Source organism: Anarrhichthys ocellatus, unplaced genomic scaffold (assembly GCF_004355925.1).
Source record: "Anarrhichthys ocellatus isolate YVR2014 unplaced genomic scaffold, GSC_Weel_1.0 scaffold699, whole genome shotgun sequence".
Classification (NCBI taxonomy): domain Eukaryota; kingdom Metazoa; phylum Chordata; class Actinopteri; order Perciformes; family Anarhichadidae; genus Anarrhichthys; species Anarrhichthys ocellatus.
This window is the reverse complement of record NW_022280673.1, coordinates 1-19,428: the sequence shown is the minus strand read 5'-3', so window position 1 is coordinate 19,428 and position 19,428 is coordinate 1. Positions and strand designations below refer to the sequence as shown.

At 40.6% G+C, this 19,428-nt stretch overlaps 3 protein-coding genes across 3 annotated transcripts in view; 2 read left to right on the top strand and 1 right to left on the bottom strand.

Moving 5' to 3' along the window:
* Positions 1 to 4,991, top strand: part of LOC116376909 (alpha-1,3-mannosyl-glycoprotein 4-beta-N-acetylglucosaminyltransferase C-like) — a 5,688-nt gene extending 697 nt beyond the window's left edge. Inside the window, 3 exon segments of the mRNA XM_031838409.1 lie at positions 581 to 761; positions 2,039 to 2,266; positions 2,816 to 4,991. Coding sequence (XP_031694269.1) covers positions 581 to 761; positions 2,039 to 2,266; positions 2,816 to 3,717 — 1,311 coding nt within the window. The 3' untranslated portion in view covers positions 3,718 to 4,991.
* Positions 4,992 to 6,719: 1,728 nt separating this feature from the next.
* Positions 6,720 to 9,524, bottom strand: LOC116376911 (protein Flattop-like). Its single transcript, XM_031838411.1, has 5 exons — positions 9,466 to 9,524; positions 9,305 to 9,367; positions 9,107 to 9,181; positions 8,789 to 8,980; positions 6,720 to 8,245 (listed from the first exon to the last, which is right to left on the bottom strand). Exons 1-5 carry the CDS (start codon positions 9,487 to 9,489, stop codon positions 8,135 to 8,137), a joined length of 465 nt encoding a protein of 154 aa, XP_031694271.1. The 5' UTR covers positions 9,490 to 9,524; the 3' UTR covers positions 6,720 to 8,134.
* Positions 9,525 to 12,309: 2,785 nt separating this feature from the next.
* LOC116376910 (cyclin-Q-like) lies at positions 12,310 to 19,154 on the top strand. The gene is made up of 5 exons (XM_031838410.1): positions 12,310 to 12,816; positions 13,601 to 13,784; positions 15,096 to 15,228; positions 15,513 to 15,731; positions 16,893 to 19,154. Exons 1-5 carry the CDS (start codon positions 12,669 to 12,671, stop codon positions 16,980 to 16,982), a joined length of 774 nt encoding a protein of 257 aa, XP_031694270.1. The 5' UTR covers positions 12,310 to 12,668; the 3' UTR covers positions 16,983 to 19,154.
* The last annotated feature ends 274 nt before the right edge of the window (positions 19,155 to 19,428 follow it).

The following is a 19,428-nucleotide window of genomic DNA, read 5'->3' as shown; positions in this document are numbered from 1 at the left end:
ACACACACACACACACACACACACACAAGGCTTACATTTCTGGCCATTAGTTGCAACACTCACGTTTTCACTGGGATGCACCAATACTGACTCAAATAGCTGGAACACGTTTCGGTGACCATGGGGCTGTTCTATTTACTTCAATTCTATAGAATTCTATAGAATATATGATTTCTTTACTGTGACGATAATTCCTGTTTAAGTTTTGACCAGTTTGCATTAAAAAGGTTTACACTTCCTGTTAATTTAGAATTTTTACCAACTTGCTGGTGTACGATTTATTGTTACAATAAGTTTTGATTTACAAAATTAGGAAAGCAATTTTGAAGTCATGGTTGATGTTGCCTTACATGTAAAATAATGATCCCAGTCTCTTCCACACAGTGAGGCATACAGCCTATTAATGAAACGCTGTCGGATCGGTACTCGTATCGGCCGACACTTGAAGCCCAGGTATCCTCATCGAGCCTGAAAAAGCCTGATCGATGCCTCCCTAACTTTGTTTCATGCTTCAGTGTATGGAAACAGTGTCACAACTGTAATTAATTCTGATCGATCAATAAATATATTTGTTTTGCAGGGCTGGATAATTTCACACGAACCGATTCCAAATGAGTTAACTTTTCAAGGAGAGAGGTTGGTTAGTAAAGAGTCGTGGGTGGAACGGGGAGATTATCTGCCTCTCAATGTGTCCTATCAGGTGCTTGCTGGAGCCCCATCTACTCAACAGAGTGAGTTACACACCTTGTCTGCCCCTTTTGGTGAAAGAAGAATTGATGTGATGGTCATTAACTTTGTGCAAAAATGATGTCCAAGACCATTGTACAAGCTGAAAATAAAATGTGAACTGTTACAGACTCATGGTAACCTCCTTTTCCTTTTGCGCCTATTGTAATTAAATGAAACACACCATTTCAGTATACGCTTTAGCATTTGAATATTTACCGTATATTATGTGTATTTACATGTCTTTATCATTGAATATTCGGTCACTTGTGTATTCTGCTCACTCACTAATAGCACACCGATCTGGAAAGTCAATTTGCCATCTTTGGTGGTAAATGCCCTTCATACCATGACAAGCTATTGCACTCTGTGTACTTCATTTACCAAACTTCATGCACACACTTACGTACGTAATCATTCACATGCACCCAAAGCATGCGCAGCCGGCCCGGCTATGTCAACAAAGCCAGGAGCAGCTTGGATTACAACACACAAAGAGAGAGAGTGACTTCATTCTCTGCTCAGGTAGACATTACTCCACTATATCGTTCCATTGACAATAGTTGTTTGCTGCTATATTAATGTTCAGAATGTTAAATACAGCTCCTTTAACTGAACTGGTTGGGCGCCACCATAGCTTAGCATGTCAATAGCTAGTTGGTGTTAGCTTGAGGTGTTAGCTGGTGATGTTATGGACAGAACGGTATGCTTTGTTGCCTGCTGAAGATTCTTTTGTAGGACTGTATTGAGTGTGTGGGTCCCAAACATGGACATGTCTGCTGTCAGCAGAGCTGCATATTTTACAAATGAAGCGTAAACCTCTGTATTAGACAAATATGAAGAAGTTAAACACATAATTCTGGCTGGAAGCAACACAGTCTATACTGATAAATGCAGGAAGGACTGTGTGAATGTGTTTAAATTAATTGATTTATAATATCACTGCTTCATTTAGGGCACAAGTAGATCCGACTATAATTTCATGTTTGTATTCTGTTAGCTTTTCAGCTGCAACCCGACAGGGCTAGTTTTGGTGCCCCTGTGCCCCAGGGCTAGTTTTGATGCCCCTGAGCAAATACAATGTAGATGTAAATTCTGATTATGTAGCTGAGTATCTACTCTTTGCTTTGGTGAGAGTAAGAGTCAAGGACAGTTTAAAGGTATATTAGATAAGGGTTAGAGAATAGAGAGAGGTAAGTATTAATGATGGCTTGATTACTAACTGCAGAGTGATAGATCATAAACATGAATTACCATTAGTACTGGGCTTCTACTGGAATGGTCACTCAACAGATGAATCTGGTTACATCAGTGAAGAGGAAGAAGGGCAGCTATCTAATCCCCACCTTGAAGTCCCTCTTCTTACAGTCATCTCCTGAAGAGCGCTCTTCCATGGTGGTGGTAGTGCTGCTGGCAGAGTTTGATGTCAGCTGGAGAGTCACTACAGCGGTGGAGATCAAAAGTGCATTTGCTTTGGAGCTGGAACAGGGCCAGCTGGTGGTCCTCCATGTTCCTCAGGATCAGTACCCTTCTCTTACAGGTGTAGTACTGTGTACAGGTGTAGGAGCACTACTTGTGTACTCTTTGATTCACATCTATGTCATGAGTGTCTGGTTGACGTGTGATACTGACTGTACAAAACAAGTGGACGTAGTCACCGTGTTGTCCCCATTGGTTTGTGAACTACTGTTTTGAAGCCATGAATTAAGCATTTAGGCCGTGGCCATCTTGTTTTTTTGGAACCAGAAGTGACACGAGTGGAGCTAAGTACAACCAAACTCTGAATGAGACATATTTAGGATTTGACTCTAAATGGACCATCATTTACTAAATGAACATCATGCTGTATTGAAGAAGACTTGAAACTAGAGATTGAGACCATAAACTCATGTTTACAATGTTTACTGAGGTAATAAATCAAGAGAGAAGTAGAGTCATTTTCTCATAGACTTCTATACAACCAGAGGAGTCGCCCCCTGATGGACAGTAGAGAGAATGCAGCTTTACGACACTTCAGCTTTGGCTTCACTTTTCAGAACTGGAGGTTGTAGCCTGAATACTGATACAGGTCTCTTTGGTTCTCCTGCAGGTCTAAAGAGGAACTACAACGATGCTCCAGAAAGGGTATCGTTCCGCCCCAAGCAGAACCTGGATTACTCCTTCCTGATCCACTACAGTGCCGGTCTTGGCAAATACTACCTCCAGCTGGAGGACGACGTCTCCTCTGCAAAAAATTTCCTCTCCACCATCAGGAAGCGCGTTGAGGAGCAAGAGGCGAAGAAGACCACCTGGGCAATGCTGGAATTCTCAGTCCTCGGCTACATTGGTAAACTATACAAAGGCCATCTTCCTCTCCTAGCCCGCTTCCTCTTCCTCTTCTACCCGGAAATGCCTTGCGACTGGTTAATGTCTCGTTTCCGAGATTTGCTGACACAAAGGGAGCCAATCATTTTCAAACCCTCACTGTTCCAACACATGGGGACTTACTCCTCGTTCCAAGGGACTTACAACAAGCTAAAGGACAAGAACTTTGAGGAATTGTTATACACCAATCCTTCAGCTGAGGTTTATTCTGATATGTCCACCTACAAGTAACACTACCCCAAACTGGCCTTGGATGCTGGTGAGGGATTTTTCTGGGGACGCTCCCCAGAAAACGGAACTTACCTGACTGCAGTGTTCACAGAGCCTGCAGTAGTGATGGGGATATTTGTAGAAACAGGATCAGAGGGTAAAGACCTCCTGGAGTCAGCTCAGGTGGAGATAGGCCATAACGTGATTACCACAGAGAAAGGGGAGAAGAGTTGTAAAGAGTTCCAGTCAGTGGGGACGTTAGAGAATGGGAGGTTTGAGAAGCTAGAGATAGACAAAAAGTATAGTTTTAGCTCTTCTTGTCTGAGGATAAAAGTCACAGCTGGGCAGAAGGAGTGGGTGATCATCAAGAAAATCAGGATCTCAATAAAGCCTAGTACAATTCCACACCAAACCTAGGAGTGATTTCTTTCTTCCGGCCAGATGAATATTTTTTTATTTGACCTGCTGGATCTTGTATGCAAGCTGAACATGTGACTTTTGTGCCTTGTTAAACATTCTCACTGACGTAGCAACATTCCAGTGCCTAATGAAATGGTGTGAAGCTGCTGTCAATAAGAAGATGTTTGTTCCTTTGATGAGAATTGAACATCACTGCTGATGATAATTTAGGTTATTTGTAAATAACAGTTATGGTGCTATAATTAGCTTCAGCTGTGCGTATTGGTCGCGGCTTTAAAACGAGATTAAGTATTAGAGGTTGTTCTAATTTTCTACCTCACGCTTGAGGCGTCCGAGGAATCCAAGGTAATTCCTTTCCAATCTATTTTGTCTCTTTAACAACATAACTACGTCAACAAGCGCTTGAGCAACACTTCAGCGGCTATTCTCTGACAATGTAGCTTGGCCGTTTTATAGCTTTTGTCGCTCGTAGTGTGAACATAGCGTCATACAGCGTTTTGCTGCCGATGATGTGTGGTGTTGATTTTGTTAGGTGGAGCTCAACCTATGCTCGGAGCCCAAAAACCGACAACCTACTCAGGGAAGGGTACCTAGCAACAGGGACATTTGAGAGGAGGCTGGCGGACAGGTCTGGAATATCTCGGTCAACATGAAGCTGTGTCATGCCCATCATGTGTGTTACGTCCTCTCTCTGTAGACAGCGATGCACTGTTGTTCCTCTCACAGCCTCACACCCTGGGATCGGTCCAAACCATGGAGGTTTCCCTTTGCTCTGATGTCATCAGTCCCATCCCCCAATCCCACGGCTGTCTTCTCAAATCGAGACATCTGGGACTCACAACCGGGGAGGTGATGATCTTCATTGAACAGTTCGCCATTGTGCTTCTTATTGATAAACTGGGATGCTGTGTCCTTGAACTTTGTGTTTTCAATTTTGATGTATAACAGGGTGTTAACAAAGAGGCACTAGTTTTGTGGACTTGACAGGGATTAGTTTGTTATTGTGTTTGCATTTTCATTTGTGTCCTTTGTGTGGTTGCTCCTTAAGTTAAGATAGGCAGCTATTTATTTTACTTGTATTTTCTGCACCTGTGAATTTAAGATGCATAGTAGAGATTGATTTGTTTGGTTGCTGATGTGGCACCATTCCATGGCCTTTTCTTTACGTGCCAACATCAGTTGATTTATCTGTGATTGTGGGTTTCTTTTCTGTATTGTTGCTTGTTTTTTGGGGTCCTTTGGCAATAAATGACAATCAACGCCTGATTACACCGGCTTGTCTTCTTCCCTTATCCCTAGACTTGACAGGGACATAGCGGTGGTGGGATCTTTTCTCTAAAGTGGCAGAAAGGAGGGAAGGCGAATGGGTCAAACAAATGCTATTTTTCTTTTTTTTAACTAGTTGTACCCAGTATGTAGGCTACATCCACACTAACACGTATTTGTTTTAAACGAATATCACGTGACTATTCACGTACACTGGGCGTGATGGTGCCGGTGTAAACAGGAAGTAGATTGGTTGTTTAGTTAAAAAAAAATACAATATCAAGTAGTCTTTAAGAATGAAAGGTCGTGTTTGATACTTAAGATCTAACTTTAAAATCTTCCTCTATGAACTCAAACAGACACATTTCGTGGAAAGTTTTAGATGTTTTATTTTTCAGACTTAGTTACAGCGCTGGGGGTCTTGCTCTATCTCTCACACATCAAATTTACTTTAAAATCAACACTTACACATAAAGGTTTACTAGATTATGGGTCCATAAATGTGGTCAACACACGTCTCACTCGATTTCATGTTTTCTTCCTTTACATTTTATCTGTGGACTTCACAATAATTGTGCAGAACAAAATAAGCATTAATAAGGACAGGAAAGTCCTCCGTTTTGTGTCCATCACCCTCCCTAAAGCCACTAACGTGACTTCAGATGGCCGCTCTGTAGGTCTGATAACGCCGCTGGTCACACTGCTCCAATAACAGCTGCTTCCTCTGTAATAATGCAGACTTTAACTGCACAACAGCTGCTATTAAAGACAACAAGGTCAGCAACACCTGTAATCAGTTGTCCATGTTGAATTAAGCTGGTAGTCGATCGGTAATCAATGCTAATGTTTGTGATCTTCCGGGTAAGGGTCACGTGATAGGAGTGTGACGAAACAGGGAAGGACACGTCATGACTGCTAAGAACCAATCAAGTAGCGAACGCGGATGTGGGCGTCATTGTTTTCAAACTTATCCGTTTTCGATCGTCCACACGACAAAGCAACTCTGGCGTTTTCAAACTTATCCGTCCTCGGGAGCGTTTTCAAACTCCTACGTTTTCGGTGCTCGAAAACTCCGGCATGGTGTGGACGCTCAGCGTAAACGTAGCAAAACATATCCGTTTCCAAATGGAAACGGAGTAATGTGGACATGGCCTAGTCTGTTCTCTGTTTCATTTTGAAAGGGTTTACTTCTGTTTTCTACCTTACCTGTGTTTCATCAGTTGATTCGTCTCTCACATATTGTATGTGTTTACTTTTCCTCAGTGGGAAGTTTTCTTAGCTTTTAGGACTGTCTCCTGTTACCTGTACTGTACTCCAGCTGCTGCCTCCTCAACTCTTGATCTGCGTCTGGGTGTAAACCAGCTACTTGAGATTGTGACACTGGTAGAATCCAGATCCCCCAGAGCAGACTGAACCCATGTAAACGTTCATTCCTGTCTATGTCCATTAGAGTCTCAACACCAACAGCTAATGTAGAATGTTGGCAATGGGGGTTGTGCGATATGTTGACATTATCAGAATTTGTGTGTATGCAAACTTTTACAAGTTATGTTATTTTAACTACTGTGGAACAGCAGTAAAGAGGCCAGAATACATTCCCCTACAGGGACACTTATCTTATCTCAAAAGGTGTGCCAGATTACCGGGCCTGTGCTGTGTTGCGTAAAGTGGCATAAAAGAATGTTCCCTTCCCTCCGGAGCCCCGATGACCGGCTCAAACAGACGATCACGTCTTGGTGTGATGCATAGATTACGAGTGGGCACTTTCTTTTGTCTCTCTCGTGATCCCCAACTATTCCATTACTGTGGGGACAAAAATATAATCTATATTCCACTGTAGATAAGTGCTTTCTTTGTTTATAGCCTCTGTAAAAAAAAATCATTTGTGATTTCAGAGACGTTTTTTTGGGCTTTATCAATTAAAACGCAATTTCCTTTCTCGACTTCACCGATGAGCTTCTCAATTTCACACTCGGCGCTTTTGAGATTCATAAAGGAGGACCAGGCGTATGGATGCGTCTGTGTGTACACACAGTTGTAGCTGTGAATCTACACACGGTTTTATGCACTTATATAAATGCATTATGTATCAGGCTGACAGTTTAGGACACACTCATACTGGAAGTTATTTGTATTGTCCATTGTTAAATGTTGAGTTGTGGAGAAGCAAGTTACTCTGCGAAAGCCATGTGGCTTTATAACGCTGAGTCATGAGTCACTGGGACAGGGACAGTGTGTGTTGCCATGGATTGAGCTGTGTGCAGGACTGGGATACAACTTTAGAAGGACCAGACCTAGAGCCTCGCAGTGTTCACTTTGTTCATGCCTCCATTTTGATTGTAAACTACAATTTTATTACACTCACAAAATGGGTTCATCTGTGCTCTCACAAAGTCCAGTCCACGATGGTCGAATGCAGTACACATTATCTCATTAGACTTGATGTAGTCAGAGTGTTCTTGGACAAGACGCTCATCATTGTATTTTCTAATGGAACATTTGCAGATGGTAAATGTGCACTAAAGGACTAATGTCCCCAGTGAGTGCTACAGTATATGGACAGAGAAAGCTGATCTCTTGTGATGTGTTGACTGTGCCTACATGTACCAGGAAGCAGAGATTATGCTATGTTACGCAAGGTCTCATCGTTTTTTTTGTCTGATAAATATATAAAAAATCACAAAATGTCAGTGGGGGAAATATTCCTACACATAAACATGAAAATAGAACCGTTCAGCTTGTTAACTCTTAAAACACATTTCATTCAAACTGGACAGAAACAAAATAAAACTCCACCAAACATGTCTTTTAGTCTCTCCACTGCTCTGACAATCAGCAACTCTGGGTGGTCGAAATAGATACATCATTCACAGAGAAAGACTTCATCTGGTTTGGTCAGCGAGGGACAACTAATCAAAGTGAAACCATAAAAGAGGTAGAAGACTAAGAGGAGGGAGGAGATGGGTGAACACAGGCAGTGTAAAAAGGGTAAAACACATCTGTAACAACAAGCTTTTCATGCTTTTTACCTTGACCTGTTGACCTTTCATGATTCGTGAGTAACAGTCAGACATGCTAAAATAACTCGACACTGAGACTGCAGATTTTTGTAGCCATTGGTTTTCATCCACTAAGAATTGAATGACGTTCACTGGTCTTGATGTTCGTCTTTGTGTCTCTGCTTGGAGGATGAGGGGGCTTCTCGGCTGGCTGGGTTCACTGATAGGGCAGCACCGTCCTGCTGTTCATCCCCATTGGTCTGAAAGGAAAGATAAAGACACGAAGATAAGCCTTTATTGTTCTCAAGAGAGGAAATTCAGGTTTTGCAGCAGCACAAACAACATAAATAAATACAGACCTATAGGGAAGTAAACAAATAAATACGAGGTATATACAGCTAGTATAAGAAGTAAAATAGAAATACAAGAGCAATTATGCTTAAAAGAAAATGAAAATCTAGGTTTGCCTTAACATTACACTGTAACTCTGATGACTGTCACACCCTTGAAACTCACGTATTGCTTTTGAAACAGATCTTGTGAAAAGATATGGCAGGACCAACATGTATGTTGAAGCTGACATTCGGTTTTGTTTCTGACCGGCCACTGAGGCAGGTCAGTGAACGTTTCCACCAGCCTCTCAATGCTTGTGTCTGCCACTTTTGAAATCTACGTAGAAGGCTTTAGAATTGTAGACAGTAGAAGTATGGAATATATCACTTAACTTAAGAATAATACTGCTAAATAAGTGAAAGCTATCTGCCATGGTGACGGGTGACCTGATACTTTTTACAGAAACTTACCTGCGTAGTGTGCGCGCCAACACCGGCCTGCAGCCTGTCTGTGTTTTTGCTGCCAGAGTGCTGTAGGTCAAAGCCCCAGGACTTGAGCCTATTGAGGCCCTCCACAGAGCGGCCTGTAGGGTTGATGTGGTGCGTCGGGATACGAGCAGGTAGGTCCCAGGTCCCCTTAAAGTCTGGCCATGCCTTGCCCCTCTTCAGAACACACACACACACACACACACACACACACACATACACACAGGAGTGGAGTCAAACATAGATTCACAATGAAAGCAATATTTCATGAAGAGGGGAAAAATAGGTTTGATATATTCTAACCTTCTTCACTCCTGGGAGCAGATGTCCTCTATTATCAGCAATGAAGGTGATGTGACCCTCCTGTGCAGCGGGTCTCTACACACACACACACACACATTTTCAGATGGCAATGCTACTCTTCAAACTACCAGGTAATATGAAATACAAGCAGTATAGCTAATACATCAGCAAAGTACTGATGTATGACGTTTAGGCTACCTCTTTGAATTGCTTCGGTTCGCACCAGTTCTGCAGCCTCTGCGGCTTGAAGGCGCTTTCATACTGAGGGTGGAAGTGAACACGAGGTCCGTCAGAGTAAAACACAACAGCTGAATGTGTAATGTCCCTAATTTGTATTTCTCAGCTCGCACAAAGGTTACCTGGTTTGCTGAGTACATGGACATGTCTGCATCTGTCTAGCATCTGCGTCTGTTTTTGTTGACTCGTTGCATAGCAACGCGATCAAACAGGCCTATCCTTTCCGGACGTACTAACGGCCAATGGGAAACTAGCACTGTGGCCAAATCAGCCACACTGAAATGTTAGTGCACCTATATACTGACATTCATGGTAAACGCATTCAAACGGCCCAGATCCAGAACTTTGCAAAGTTAGTGAAAGGATCGACGTTTTCAGAATACGGTGTCAACAAAGCGTATAAACAAATTGCATATATGGAAATAAGATTAATTGAACTACATTCACATCACGTTTAAAACAAGTTACCTGCATCTCGTGAGTTAAAGGGGAAATACAGCTAAATTATGTGTGGAATGTACTTCTTAGAAAAATTCTACTCGACACCAAGTGTAAAATCAATAATCAGGAGATTTATTCTTGCAAGAAGGAGCAGAGTTGTTTCACATACAGTTATGCGTCAAGCTGCTGCTCAGAGCTCTGTCTCTAAGTCCTTGTCTTTTATACACTGTGACAAACAAGATTCATAACATGGTATCGTGAAGGTTTGGACCAGTTTGAACCATCTTCTTCGGTTGACACAGCTGTCAATTGTGTGGCTGTGTGGGCGCCTGTCCTGGCGCGCACCTCCTTGAAGCGAATGTGATATCCGTCTTCAAAAACACATCTGTGATTAGCAAGGTCATGGCTATATTGAAACAGATGCACAGTCTGTTTCTAAGCATTATGGAAAAATACAAACCTTATGTATCATTCTGTATTTTTCTAACAGAAGTCTTTCATTGATTTGAGGGTTGCTGTGAAGATAATTATATTAACAATGAATAATATCTGACTGACTGATATTTATGTGTTGAGGACATTTCTGACCATATCCATATTAAATATCAAACATCTTAACTAAAAAAGTCCTGTATTTGTACCTTCTAATAGCTAATATCTGAAGTTTTTTTACTACACCATGCACTATAAGTTTCTAACATTGTTCAACAGTTTTTTTTGCTTTGTTTATAATGTAATATTTTGATAATAATGTAAAACATATTACCCTATGCTTAAAACGGTTTATTTACAATGTGCGCTGATTATTACATTATGGACTTTTATTACATTTAAATGATTACATTGTGCGCAGTTATTACAGTATAAGTTGCTACAACATGAAAACAGAAATGGAACATTTGGTTAAAGTGTATTAAAACTCAGAAACCTTGACAAAGCCTGCTTTAAATCAAACTGACTAAACGGCATGGAACCTCTGTCTTTTAAAGGTGGTTAATTTGCCCTTTTTCAGGTTCAGTGTGACAGCTGTTGCTAGGTTTAATGCCCAGTGCCTACAGATGGACACAGCTTAAAAAAGCAAATACTTCTGACTGGAGTTGCTGTCTGTGTTGATAAAAATTCCACAAAAAGTCAGTTTTTTTCCAATGCAACACTCTTATGTTGTTCGGGTGGTGGCCTTAATTACCTGTATTTTGCCCGATTTAAAAAAAAAGCTCTTAATTTGTACATTACAAATGTTTGATTTTCATTATTGATGTAGTCAGAGATGTCCTTAACACAATGAGTCAGGAATTATCAACAAAATAATTTTTATAGCACTTAAAATATTCATAAATGTATACACAGTTCAAAATAGGGACTTCTACTTTCGTAAAATATTTTAATTAGAACAATAATATTTTTTGACTTTCAGTAAGTCTGTAGTCAGAGATGTCCAAAACACAAATGAATCAGTCATTGTCTGGAATTATTGAGAAAACTATTTTCATAGCACCTCAACTATTCAGATAGTATAGCTATTTCTCTGTAGGAATGTAGGACATTTACTTTGTAAAAACTCTGTTTGTTACAGTAGAAAAATAAATGTTTAAATGGTTGATTTAGAGATATCCTGAACACAAATATATTAGTCATTGTTTGGCACTTTGAGAAAATACTTTTTATAGCACCTCAAATATTAATATATTAACTATTTTTTGGTAGAAATGTAAGACATTTACTTAAATCTCTTAATTGGTAGTTTAAAAATGTTAGATTTTTAATTTGACTGGAGTCAGAGGTGTCCTGAACACATTAAAGTCATTGTCTGGAATTATTGAGAAAAATATCTTTATAGCACCTTAAAGAATTCTGACATTAGCTATTTGAAGGTAAAAATGTAGGACTTTTACTCCGTAAAATATCTTAATTGGTACAGGTAAGATGTTTGATTTTTGATATGGGTGTGGTCAGAAATGTCCTGAACACATACATATCAGTCAGACAGATATTATTAATTTAATTATCTTTGCAGCAAATCTCAAATCAAAGAATGACTACATTTCACGCACAATTTTATTGTATTGTCTCCTTTAACTCACGAGATGCAGGTAACATGTTTTACACTTAATGTAAATAAAGTTCAATCAATGTTATTTCCATATATGCAATTTGTATATATGCTTTATTGACACCATATTTTGATATCCGGAAGTTGTCTCACGTCGATCCCTTCGCTAACTTTGCAAAGTATCTCGCTCGCTCCGGACTTGACCGTAGTTGAAAACAACACACGGGAAACTGGGTGCACTGGGTGCATACGCAAGAAAAAAACAAACAAACAAAAAACAATAAATGTATGTGGCTGCTGTCTATATACGCTGTTCAAATGCCATTATTCTAATTAATTTAGCTCCCTGTCCCCAAATGATAATTTTACTTTGGAAGATAATCGGAAGTATTTGTGGTATGTTAATTAGAAGGACCGACGTATTTAGATATTTTTCCTTTTTGCACGAACAACTTCAATTTTAATGTGTTTTTGCGTGCTGCACAAAGTGTCCTTTCTATCCTCTTGTTTCGAAAGATATTCGCAAATTAATTTATTGTTGGAGAATTGACCGGAAGTACGACTATTTATCTTCCGGGTAAGTAACCGTCTCGAAAGTATGGTTATATGCTAGCAACACATTAACGCTAGACCGAAGCTAGTTAAAACGTTCCTAAATTAGGAAGAAACACAAGGCCTGTCGTAGCGGAACTTTGCAGCCACTGGTGGCTGATTTTACAGCGGGTTACAAAGAAACTCTTAGGGCATATCATAACCAACCTAAAGCTAACGCTAGCTGCCCCCTGTCGACAGTCACGATACACTCTACAACGTCCTGCTGATGGTCCAGGAGCCATGGAGGGTCCGTCCTCTCGTTTACCGCCCTCTCTTTTACCGGCCTCCCGAGACTGGCTGGTGGGCAGGAGAGACTCCGGTGGGGATGCAGAGTCAGACCGGGACATAAAAACACACTTTCGCGTCTGTCGCTTCATTATGGAGACAGGTAAACCACGGAGGTGTGTGTGTGTGTGTGTGTGTGTGTGTGTGTGTGTGTGTGTGTCAACAATTCATTTCCTCAGTATATTCACAGTGTACTAAGGAAAAGAATGTATGCATAGTAACCATGAAAAGAATAATTTGACATTCTGAGTTGCTACGTAAACATGACGAGATATTGGAGAGCTTTTGTTGACTTTTGAGATAATAAGGACTTACTATCGCATTATTTTAATTTAGTAAGTTACAATTTCTACTTATTTTTTTGACGTATTTTTTTTATTAGAATTTTTATCCGATTTATTTTTCTTGTCGAGGTGGATACAGAGAGGATGTATCAATTTAATGTAACTATGCTTGCTTTTCTTAATTATTTAGGTCTATTGTTAAATTCACCACACATCTGATCCCTCAGACAGCACCCATTCAGCTTTGCTTTTGCCTCTACACTGTTGATTGTTTACTACTGTGGTTTTTTTTTTTTTTTTTTTTTTGAATGGAGGAAGATTGTGATATTTGTAAGCAAGTTAGAAATGGACAAGTAGAGCCATAATCATACTGGCCTGCTGCACAGATTTTTTTCTCAGTGATTCAAATAAAGAATGTGAAGTAAGTTGAATTTTAATGGCAGTTCCGTGTGATTATCAGGACATATTGCTGATCTGGAATAGATTACAACCAATGCAATACATGCATATGTTTAGCATGAATCAGTCAAAGATGATACAACTTTGATTTAGAAATGAGTGCTCCTCTAACGAGTTGACTCCGACCTCGTCCTCCCTGCTCAGGAGTGAAGCTGGGGATGCGCTCGGTGCCCGTAGCCACAGCCTGCGTGTTGTACCACCGCTTCTGGGAACGTGCCAGCGTGCATGCTTATGAACCCTACCTGGTGGCCATGAGCTGTGTGTACCTGGCTGGCAAAGTGGAGGAGCAGCACACCAGGACCCGTGACATCCTCAACGTAAGCCATAGGTAAGATGCTTGGTGAAGAGTGAACACTACCTGCAGTGACCACGGATCTTCATGGCCACTTTTAAATCATACTGCTGGGAGCAAAAAGAAAACTCAGCAAACTGTCTGCTATTATGATGAAGTACCACTTCACCTAATTCACATGGAAACAGTTAGTCACCTTTTTAAGGTGGAATGTTAGTTGAGAGGTTCTGTCTTGACTTTCTGAACTCAACGGTGAGTGCATTTCATTCAAACCAATAACATAATAGATTGTCATCATATAGAACTAACTAATTACATTGATTTGTGTGTGAAATACTTTTACAAATATTTGATTAATTGTTTGTTCTGTAAAATGTCAGAAAATAGTGAACAAGACTAAGTGGAAACCATAGAAATGCATTCTGTTTCTATGGTGGGAAATCGATATGTGTGTGGTCGATGTGATAAATTGTGGCCAAAAATATCCATCGCAATTCTCCAAAGCCCAAGCTGACATATTCCAATCACCTGTTCTGTCCAACCAACAGCCCAAAAGCCAAATTTATTCCGCTTGCTTTCACAGAATACAAAGATGGCAGCAAATATTCACATTTGAGAAGCTGAAGCCAGTGAATTTCTGGCCTCTTTTTTTTCTTTCTTTCCATCAACTAATCAATCGGTTAATCGACAAAGTGTTTCAGCTTTAGTTTGATTTCACATGATCAACGATGTTCTTACCAATAAACCAGGACCGTGTCTGTGAACTCTTGAGACAGCTCAGCAGGAATATTCTTTTGAATGGGAAGTTAAAAATAAACGATTAGGAACAATCTTTACTCACTTGTTTGCTCTGCAGCTTTTAAACATATTACACAGTTTTCATCAACAGGATACGTTTGATCACTGTCTATTATTCTCGTTCTCGTCCATGCTTTCTTAAAGTTGAGTCCACTTACTAACTTGTTCTGGAGCCTTTGACTGTTGACTTTGCTTTTATGTCATTTTCAGTGGAATATGTTTTGGGTTTGGACTGTTAGGTGGACACATCGAGACATTAAACGTGTCACGTTGGACTCTGGGAAATTGTGATAGACACAATGTGAGAAATGAGATTAATTGTTCAATGGTGTGACTAATTTATAAATAAACCAATAATTAATATATTTTTAATTGTGGCCCTGCTTTACACGTCTTAGTAAACTAGCCAATGTTTGCATGTATTTGATGCCGAACTCATGATAAGTATCAACTGATCATCATCATCGTCATCATCATCATCGTCATCAGATGTGTCTGTTTTTATTTAGCTGGTAAAGTCAAATTTCACTTCCCATTCCTCCCTCACAGGTATTTCAACAGTGGCAGTGCTCCTCTAGAATGTGACAAGGAGTTCTGGGATTTGAGGGACAGCGTGGTGCAGTGTGAGCTCCTCATCCTCCGACAGCTCAACTTCCAAGTCTCCTTTGAACACCCTCACAAGGTGCGTGTGTGTGTGTGTGTGTGTGCCGTTGCAGTATGGTCTGGGTCAAAGGAGTGTTTTCAGATTTGAGTTCACTTTTCTTAGCTGATCTGATATTCGTAAGCTTTTCTAATTTCCTCATTCTATTTCTTGCATTCAGTGGTCCAGAAATTGTAAGTCACTCTGTTGTCTAGTGACAGAAAGGCCAACTCAAAATGATTTTGCTGACCTGTGTTTGGCTGATCCCCGTTCACACAATCCATTTGTGCATAATGTACAGTAATACATTGTGTTTTTCTCTCCAGTATTTACTCCACTACCTGTTGTCCGTGAAGTCACTCGTGAACCGCCACGCTTGGTCTCGAACTCCCATTGCTGAGACTTCCTGGGCGTTGCTTAGAGACTGTTACCATGGCGCCATGTGCATCCGCCACATACCACAACACATCGCCATAGCAACGTTGCACCTGGCTCTAAACAGCTACGGAGTGGAGCTGCCTGTCGGGGAGAAGGAGTGGTGGCAGGTGTGCGTTCCCTGTTAAGTGTTCATAATGATTATGTGTGTGTGCCACAGAGGCTGTTATAGGTGGATTTATTAAGATGGTATCAAATTAGCAGGTGTGTGTGTGTGGCGGTAGTTTCAGATGGGAGATGTGTTCGAGCTAGGTTCTACACGCTCTAATAAACTCACAAAAAATTCACCCAAAAAGTCGCCACGAAACAACTCCGTCTCAGTTAGGGTAGACCAATAACATCATCAGTTAGCAGAAATCTGACTATAGTCCACCTGTGTGCAGTATAAGTGTCACGTGATCTGACGGTCACAAGATCTAACAGAGCACCGTTACATCCATTATTATAAACTGGAAAGAATATGACGTCACAACAAACCTGCCAAGAGAGGACCAATACTCACAGCAGGCAAGGAGGACATTAATGAGAGAGGCAAGAAAAAGACCAAAGAAAGCTCTACAGCAGGCTTAATTGAACTAGTCATGTTTTGGTTAGGGTTAGGCACCAACACTACGTGATTAGTTAGTCCAATAAGTTATCTAAGGGGGTGTGCCTTGTATAGAGCCTCCACACGACACACTGCTGTAAACAGGAATGAAGGTGTCTGTCGCAAACTGCAGTAAAATGACAAACTCTCGTGACATTTTAAAGAAACCTCTGGGATATACAATGTTCCATCCTATCTCACATTTGGTGGAATTTAATGCATGTGTAATTAAATTAGTCCGTCAGGGCCATGTACAGTATGATGGACTAGCTGTAGCCGTGCACAGGTGGCCCCTGCAACAGCAACCATACAGCTTTGTACCACTGTGCCCTTTAACCACAGGGACATTATCACCTGACCATCCAGCTCCATCTTATTTTTTGTTATTTATTGGTTTATTTGATGAGGGACAGTGCACATTAATAAAAACATTTCTGTAAATCTTCAGAGCAGAAGTGCCTCGTGTAATTGTTCATTGTAATTGAAGGCTGGTGGCCAATGAGGTCTCTTTGATTTTGTAAGTCACTAAATGCAAATAGAAAAGTTCAGGATTTGTTATGGTTTTCTGCTTCCGGCCTCAAGGCTACAAGATCGTTTGAAGATTGTTTGAACAATGTGTGGACCTTTGATGTCCATGTTAGTTGAAGTTAGGTGTGGAACTGAAGCCTGTGTTTTTTTTGCGTAGGTGCTGTGTGTGGACGTGACCAAAGCACACATCGACGCTGTGGTCTCTGACCTCCTTCAACTCTACGACATGGAGGCCAAGTGTGTCTGAGGGACACACCTACGAGACGCCCTCACTGGAGACGCATGGGAGTTGTTGCATCTGTTGCGTGTGAGTAGAATGAGTAAATGTGCGTATGTCGTTCCCTGCATGTCGGGGTTCAGGTTCGTTCGTGTACTCGTTTGTGTGAGAGAGAGGAGCACTCTGTATTGCCCCAGTTAGTCTGTGAGCTGTGACAAAAAACACACCCGCACTACTGCTTCCTGCCACTGTGGGGAGACATTTCTTGCTTTCTGCTCTCTGATCACCCAGCCCTGCTGTATCCTGATGTGCTCTGGAGTTTATCATCAACACCAGAAATATCTTCACACTCCTCATATAACATGTTTTTACTACCATGTCCACTGTATAATATCCAAAGATATTATTATTAAATCAATAATTCCAACAAATCCATGAAAATGCATGGGAATGATGACCGCATGAGTGGCATTGTCCTCACAGATTTGCGGTGGGTCGTCAAATAAATGAGCAGAATTTTTTTCCATCCTCTTTTGTTCAACATTTCTATCTGCAGTAAACCTTTGAGCCACATGAGGGAGCCTGAATGTTTGTATTCTACTTATAACATAGAATCTGATATGACTGGTGGTCATTCTGTTTGTTTAACTGATGAGAGGAAATTAAAAGAATGAGAGCCTGTTAACTTATTTGGTCTCATTTATAGTATTGAACATGTGTATATGTTTGCAACACATGCATTAAGCAAAGTTGTGGTTTATCAAACATCAAAGCATCTCTTCTTAACGGCTGCTTTACCTGTTCAACATAATATGAGATGATGAGGAAATGTCAGTCAAAATGATCAGGAACGTTCATTGACGCACAAATACTTGTCTTGACATTGCATGTTATGATATAAAACATAAATTCACATGTGAATGCATTCATTTGCACAATGACCTCCCCATACAGTAAGTGTCATCATGGTGATTGTAGTGGATATCTGACTGTATGAACTCTTGTCTTGTTTTTTTTTGTGAAAAGACAGTTTGTAATTTTATGAGGAGGACCAAGCAGATGAAGAATATGTGGGCACATGATCTGCTGTATGTTTTTTACTAATGTCTCTGCTGTTAAAATAACATTTGGCCTGTGTATTGTTCAAAATGAACTCTACAGACTCTGCCCCTTTCTGTTTCAAGGACATGTCTGGTGATATTCTATATTTTCTTGTCAATAAATGCCATGGAAAAACTGAAACCAACAAGGAATTGACAATACAAGTGCGGTCTGTGAATCAAAGCCTTATGCATGTTATTCCTCTGTGCCAGTGAGCTCCATTGTCGTCCAAAAACACATGAAAGAGCCACAGTGTTGCACTGGGGGACAAGTTCCTTCATCCCTCACTAGTTTATGTTGCCTCAGTCCCACAGACACTGCCCTGCTGTCACAGATACTCACTAATTCTACTATTTCCCCTTGGATAAATCATTTTCTATCTTATCTTAGAAAGGGAAAAGTGTATTAATCCGTTCCCAACAAATGTATTTGCTCCTGCTTGAGTAACATTTGGTGGAAACTACACTGACCAGCTGACCATGATCTTCCGTTGTGTCCCAATTTACAGTGTAACTTCACCCCCAGGTCTGAAACTAAGTCCACCTACTGCATAATTTGGAAAAATTCAAGAAAGTGGGCTAAGAGATTAACCACGCCCACTTCCGTATGACGAAAGCCTTGACACAGCATCTACAAATATGACAGCTTTTTTTACAGCTTGTAACATAGTGACCACAGGGCAGTGAATTTGATGGATTCACTGTTCATCAGACCATAAATGAGGCAAGAATTACATTACTGCTGCTGGGAGTAGTGTCCTATCAGCCGGGGGGGCAGGGACCCAGCATATACTATATATATGTATATATATATATACACAGTATATGTGTTTATATGTATGTATATATACTGTATGTTTATATGGATACTGTACACGTGTATGTGTTTTTCTTTCTTCTCTCTCTTTGACCATGTTTTTGACGTAAATACAGTGGTTGCAGAATCACATTGTTGGTTGTGGTCTTTTATTGTGATTTGTTGCCAAGAAGAATAATGTAGAATCATTCTAAAGGTTGCTTGTAGATGACGTCAATCCATCTGTGAATGCAGCGGTGTGAAACAGTGTGACAGCCCAGAGCTAAAATCCCTGATAGCTGAGAGGTAGCCCCGACTCTGTAATCCCACTGGCCTAAGTGGTACTAAGTGTTTTGGCACCTTGTCCTGATTTTTTTTATAGTGACGATGTTTTAGGGGAATGTAAAGAAACAATGGATGAGTGGTGAGAACCCAGCCAACACTTTATTATTGAAGAATACTGATAAAGGTTACTTTAATCACCTTCTGTTTACTGCTTCACTTACTTTTCTGTATTTCTCTTGTAAAATCAGGTGTGTGTGTGTGTGTGTGTGTGTGTGTGTGTGTGTGTGTGTGTGTG

Bases quoted from the DNA above. Each gene is read 5' to 3' on its own strand.
- LOC116376911 (XM_031838411.1), bottom strand. From the start codon at position 9,489: ATGTCCATGTACTCAGCAAACCAG. The intron at 9,182-9,304 runs GTAGCCTAAACG...GTGTGTGTGTAG, and splicing joins AACCGAAGCAATTCAAAGAG to AGACCCGCTGCACAGGAGGG. The intron at 8,981-9,106 runs GTTAGAATATAT...TGTGTTCTGAAG, and splicing joins TGCTCCCAGGAGTGAAGAAG to AGGGGCAAGGCATGGCCAGA.
- LOC116376910 (XM_031838410.1), top strand. From the start codon at position 12,669: ATGGAGGGTCCGTCCTCTCGTTTACCGCCCTCTCTTTTACCGGCCTCC. The intron at 13,785-15,095 runs GTAAGATGCTTG...CCTCCCTCACAG, and splicing joins ATCCTCAACGTAAGCCATAG to GTATTTCAACAGTGGCAGTG. The intron at 15,732-16,892 runs GTGTGCGTTCCC...TTTTTTGCGTAG, and splicing joins GGGAGAAGGAGTGGTGGCAG to GTGCTGTGTGTGGACGTGAC.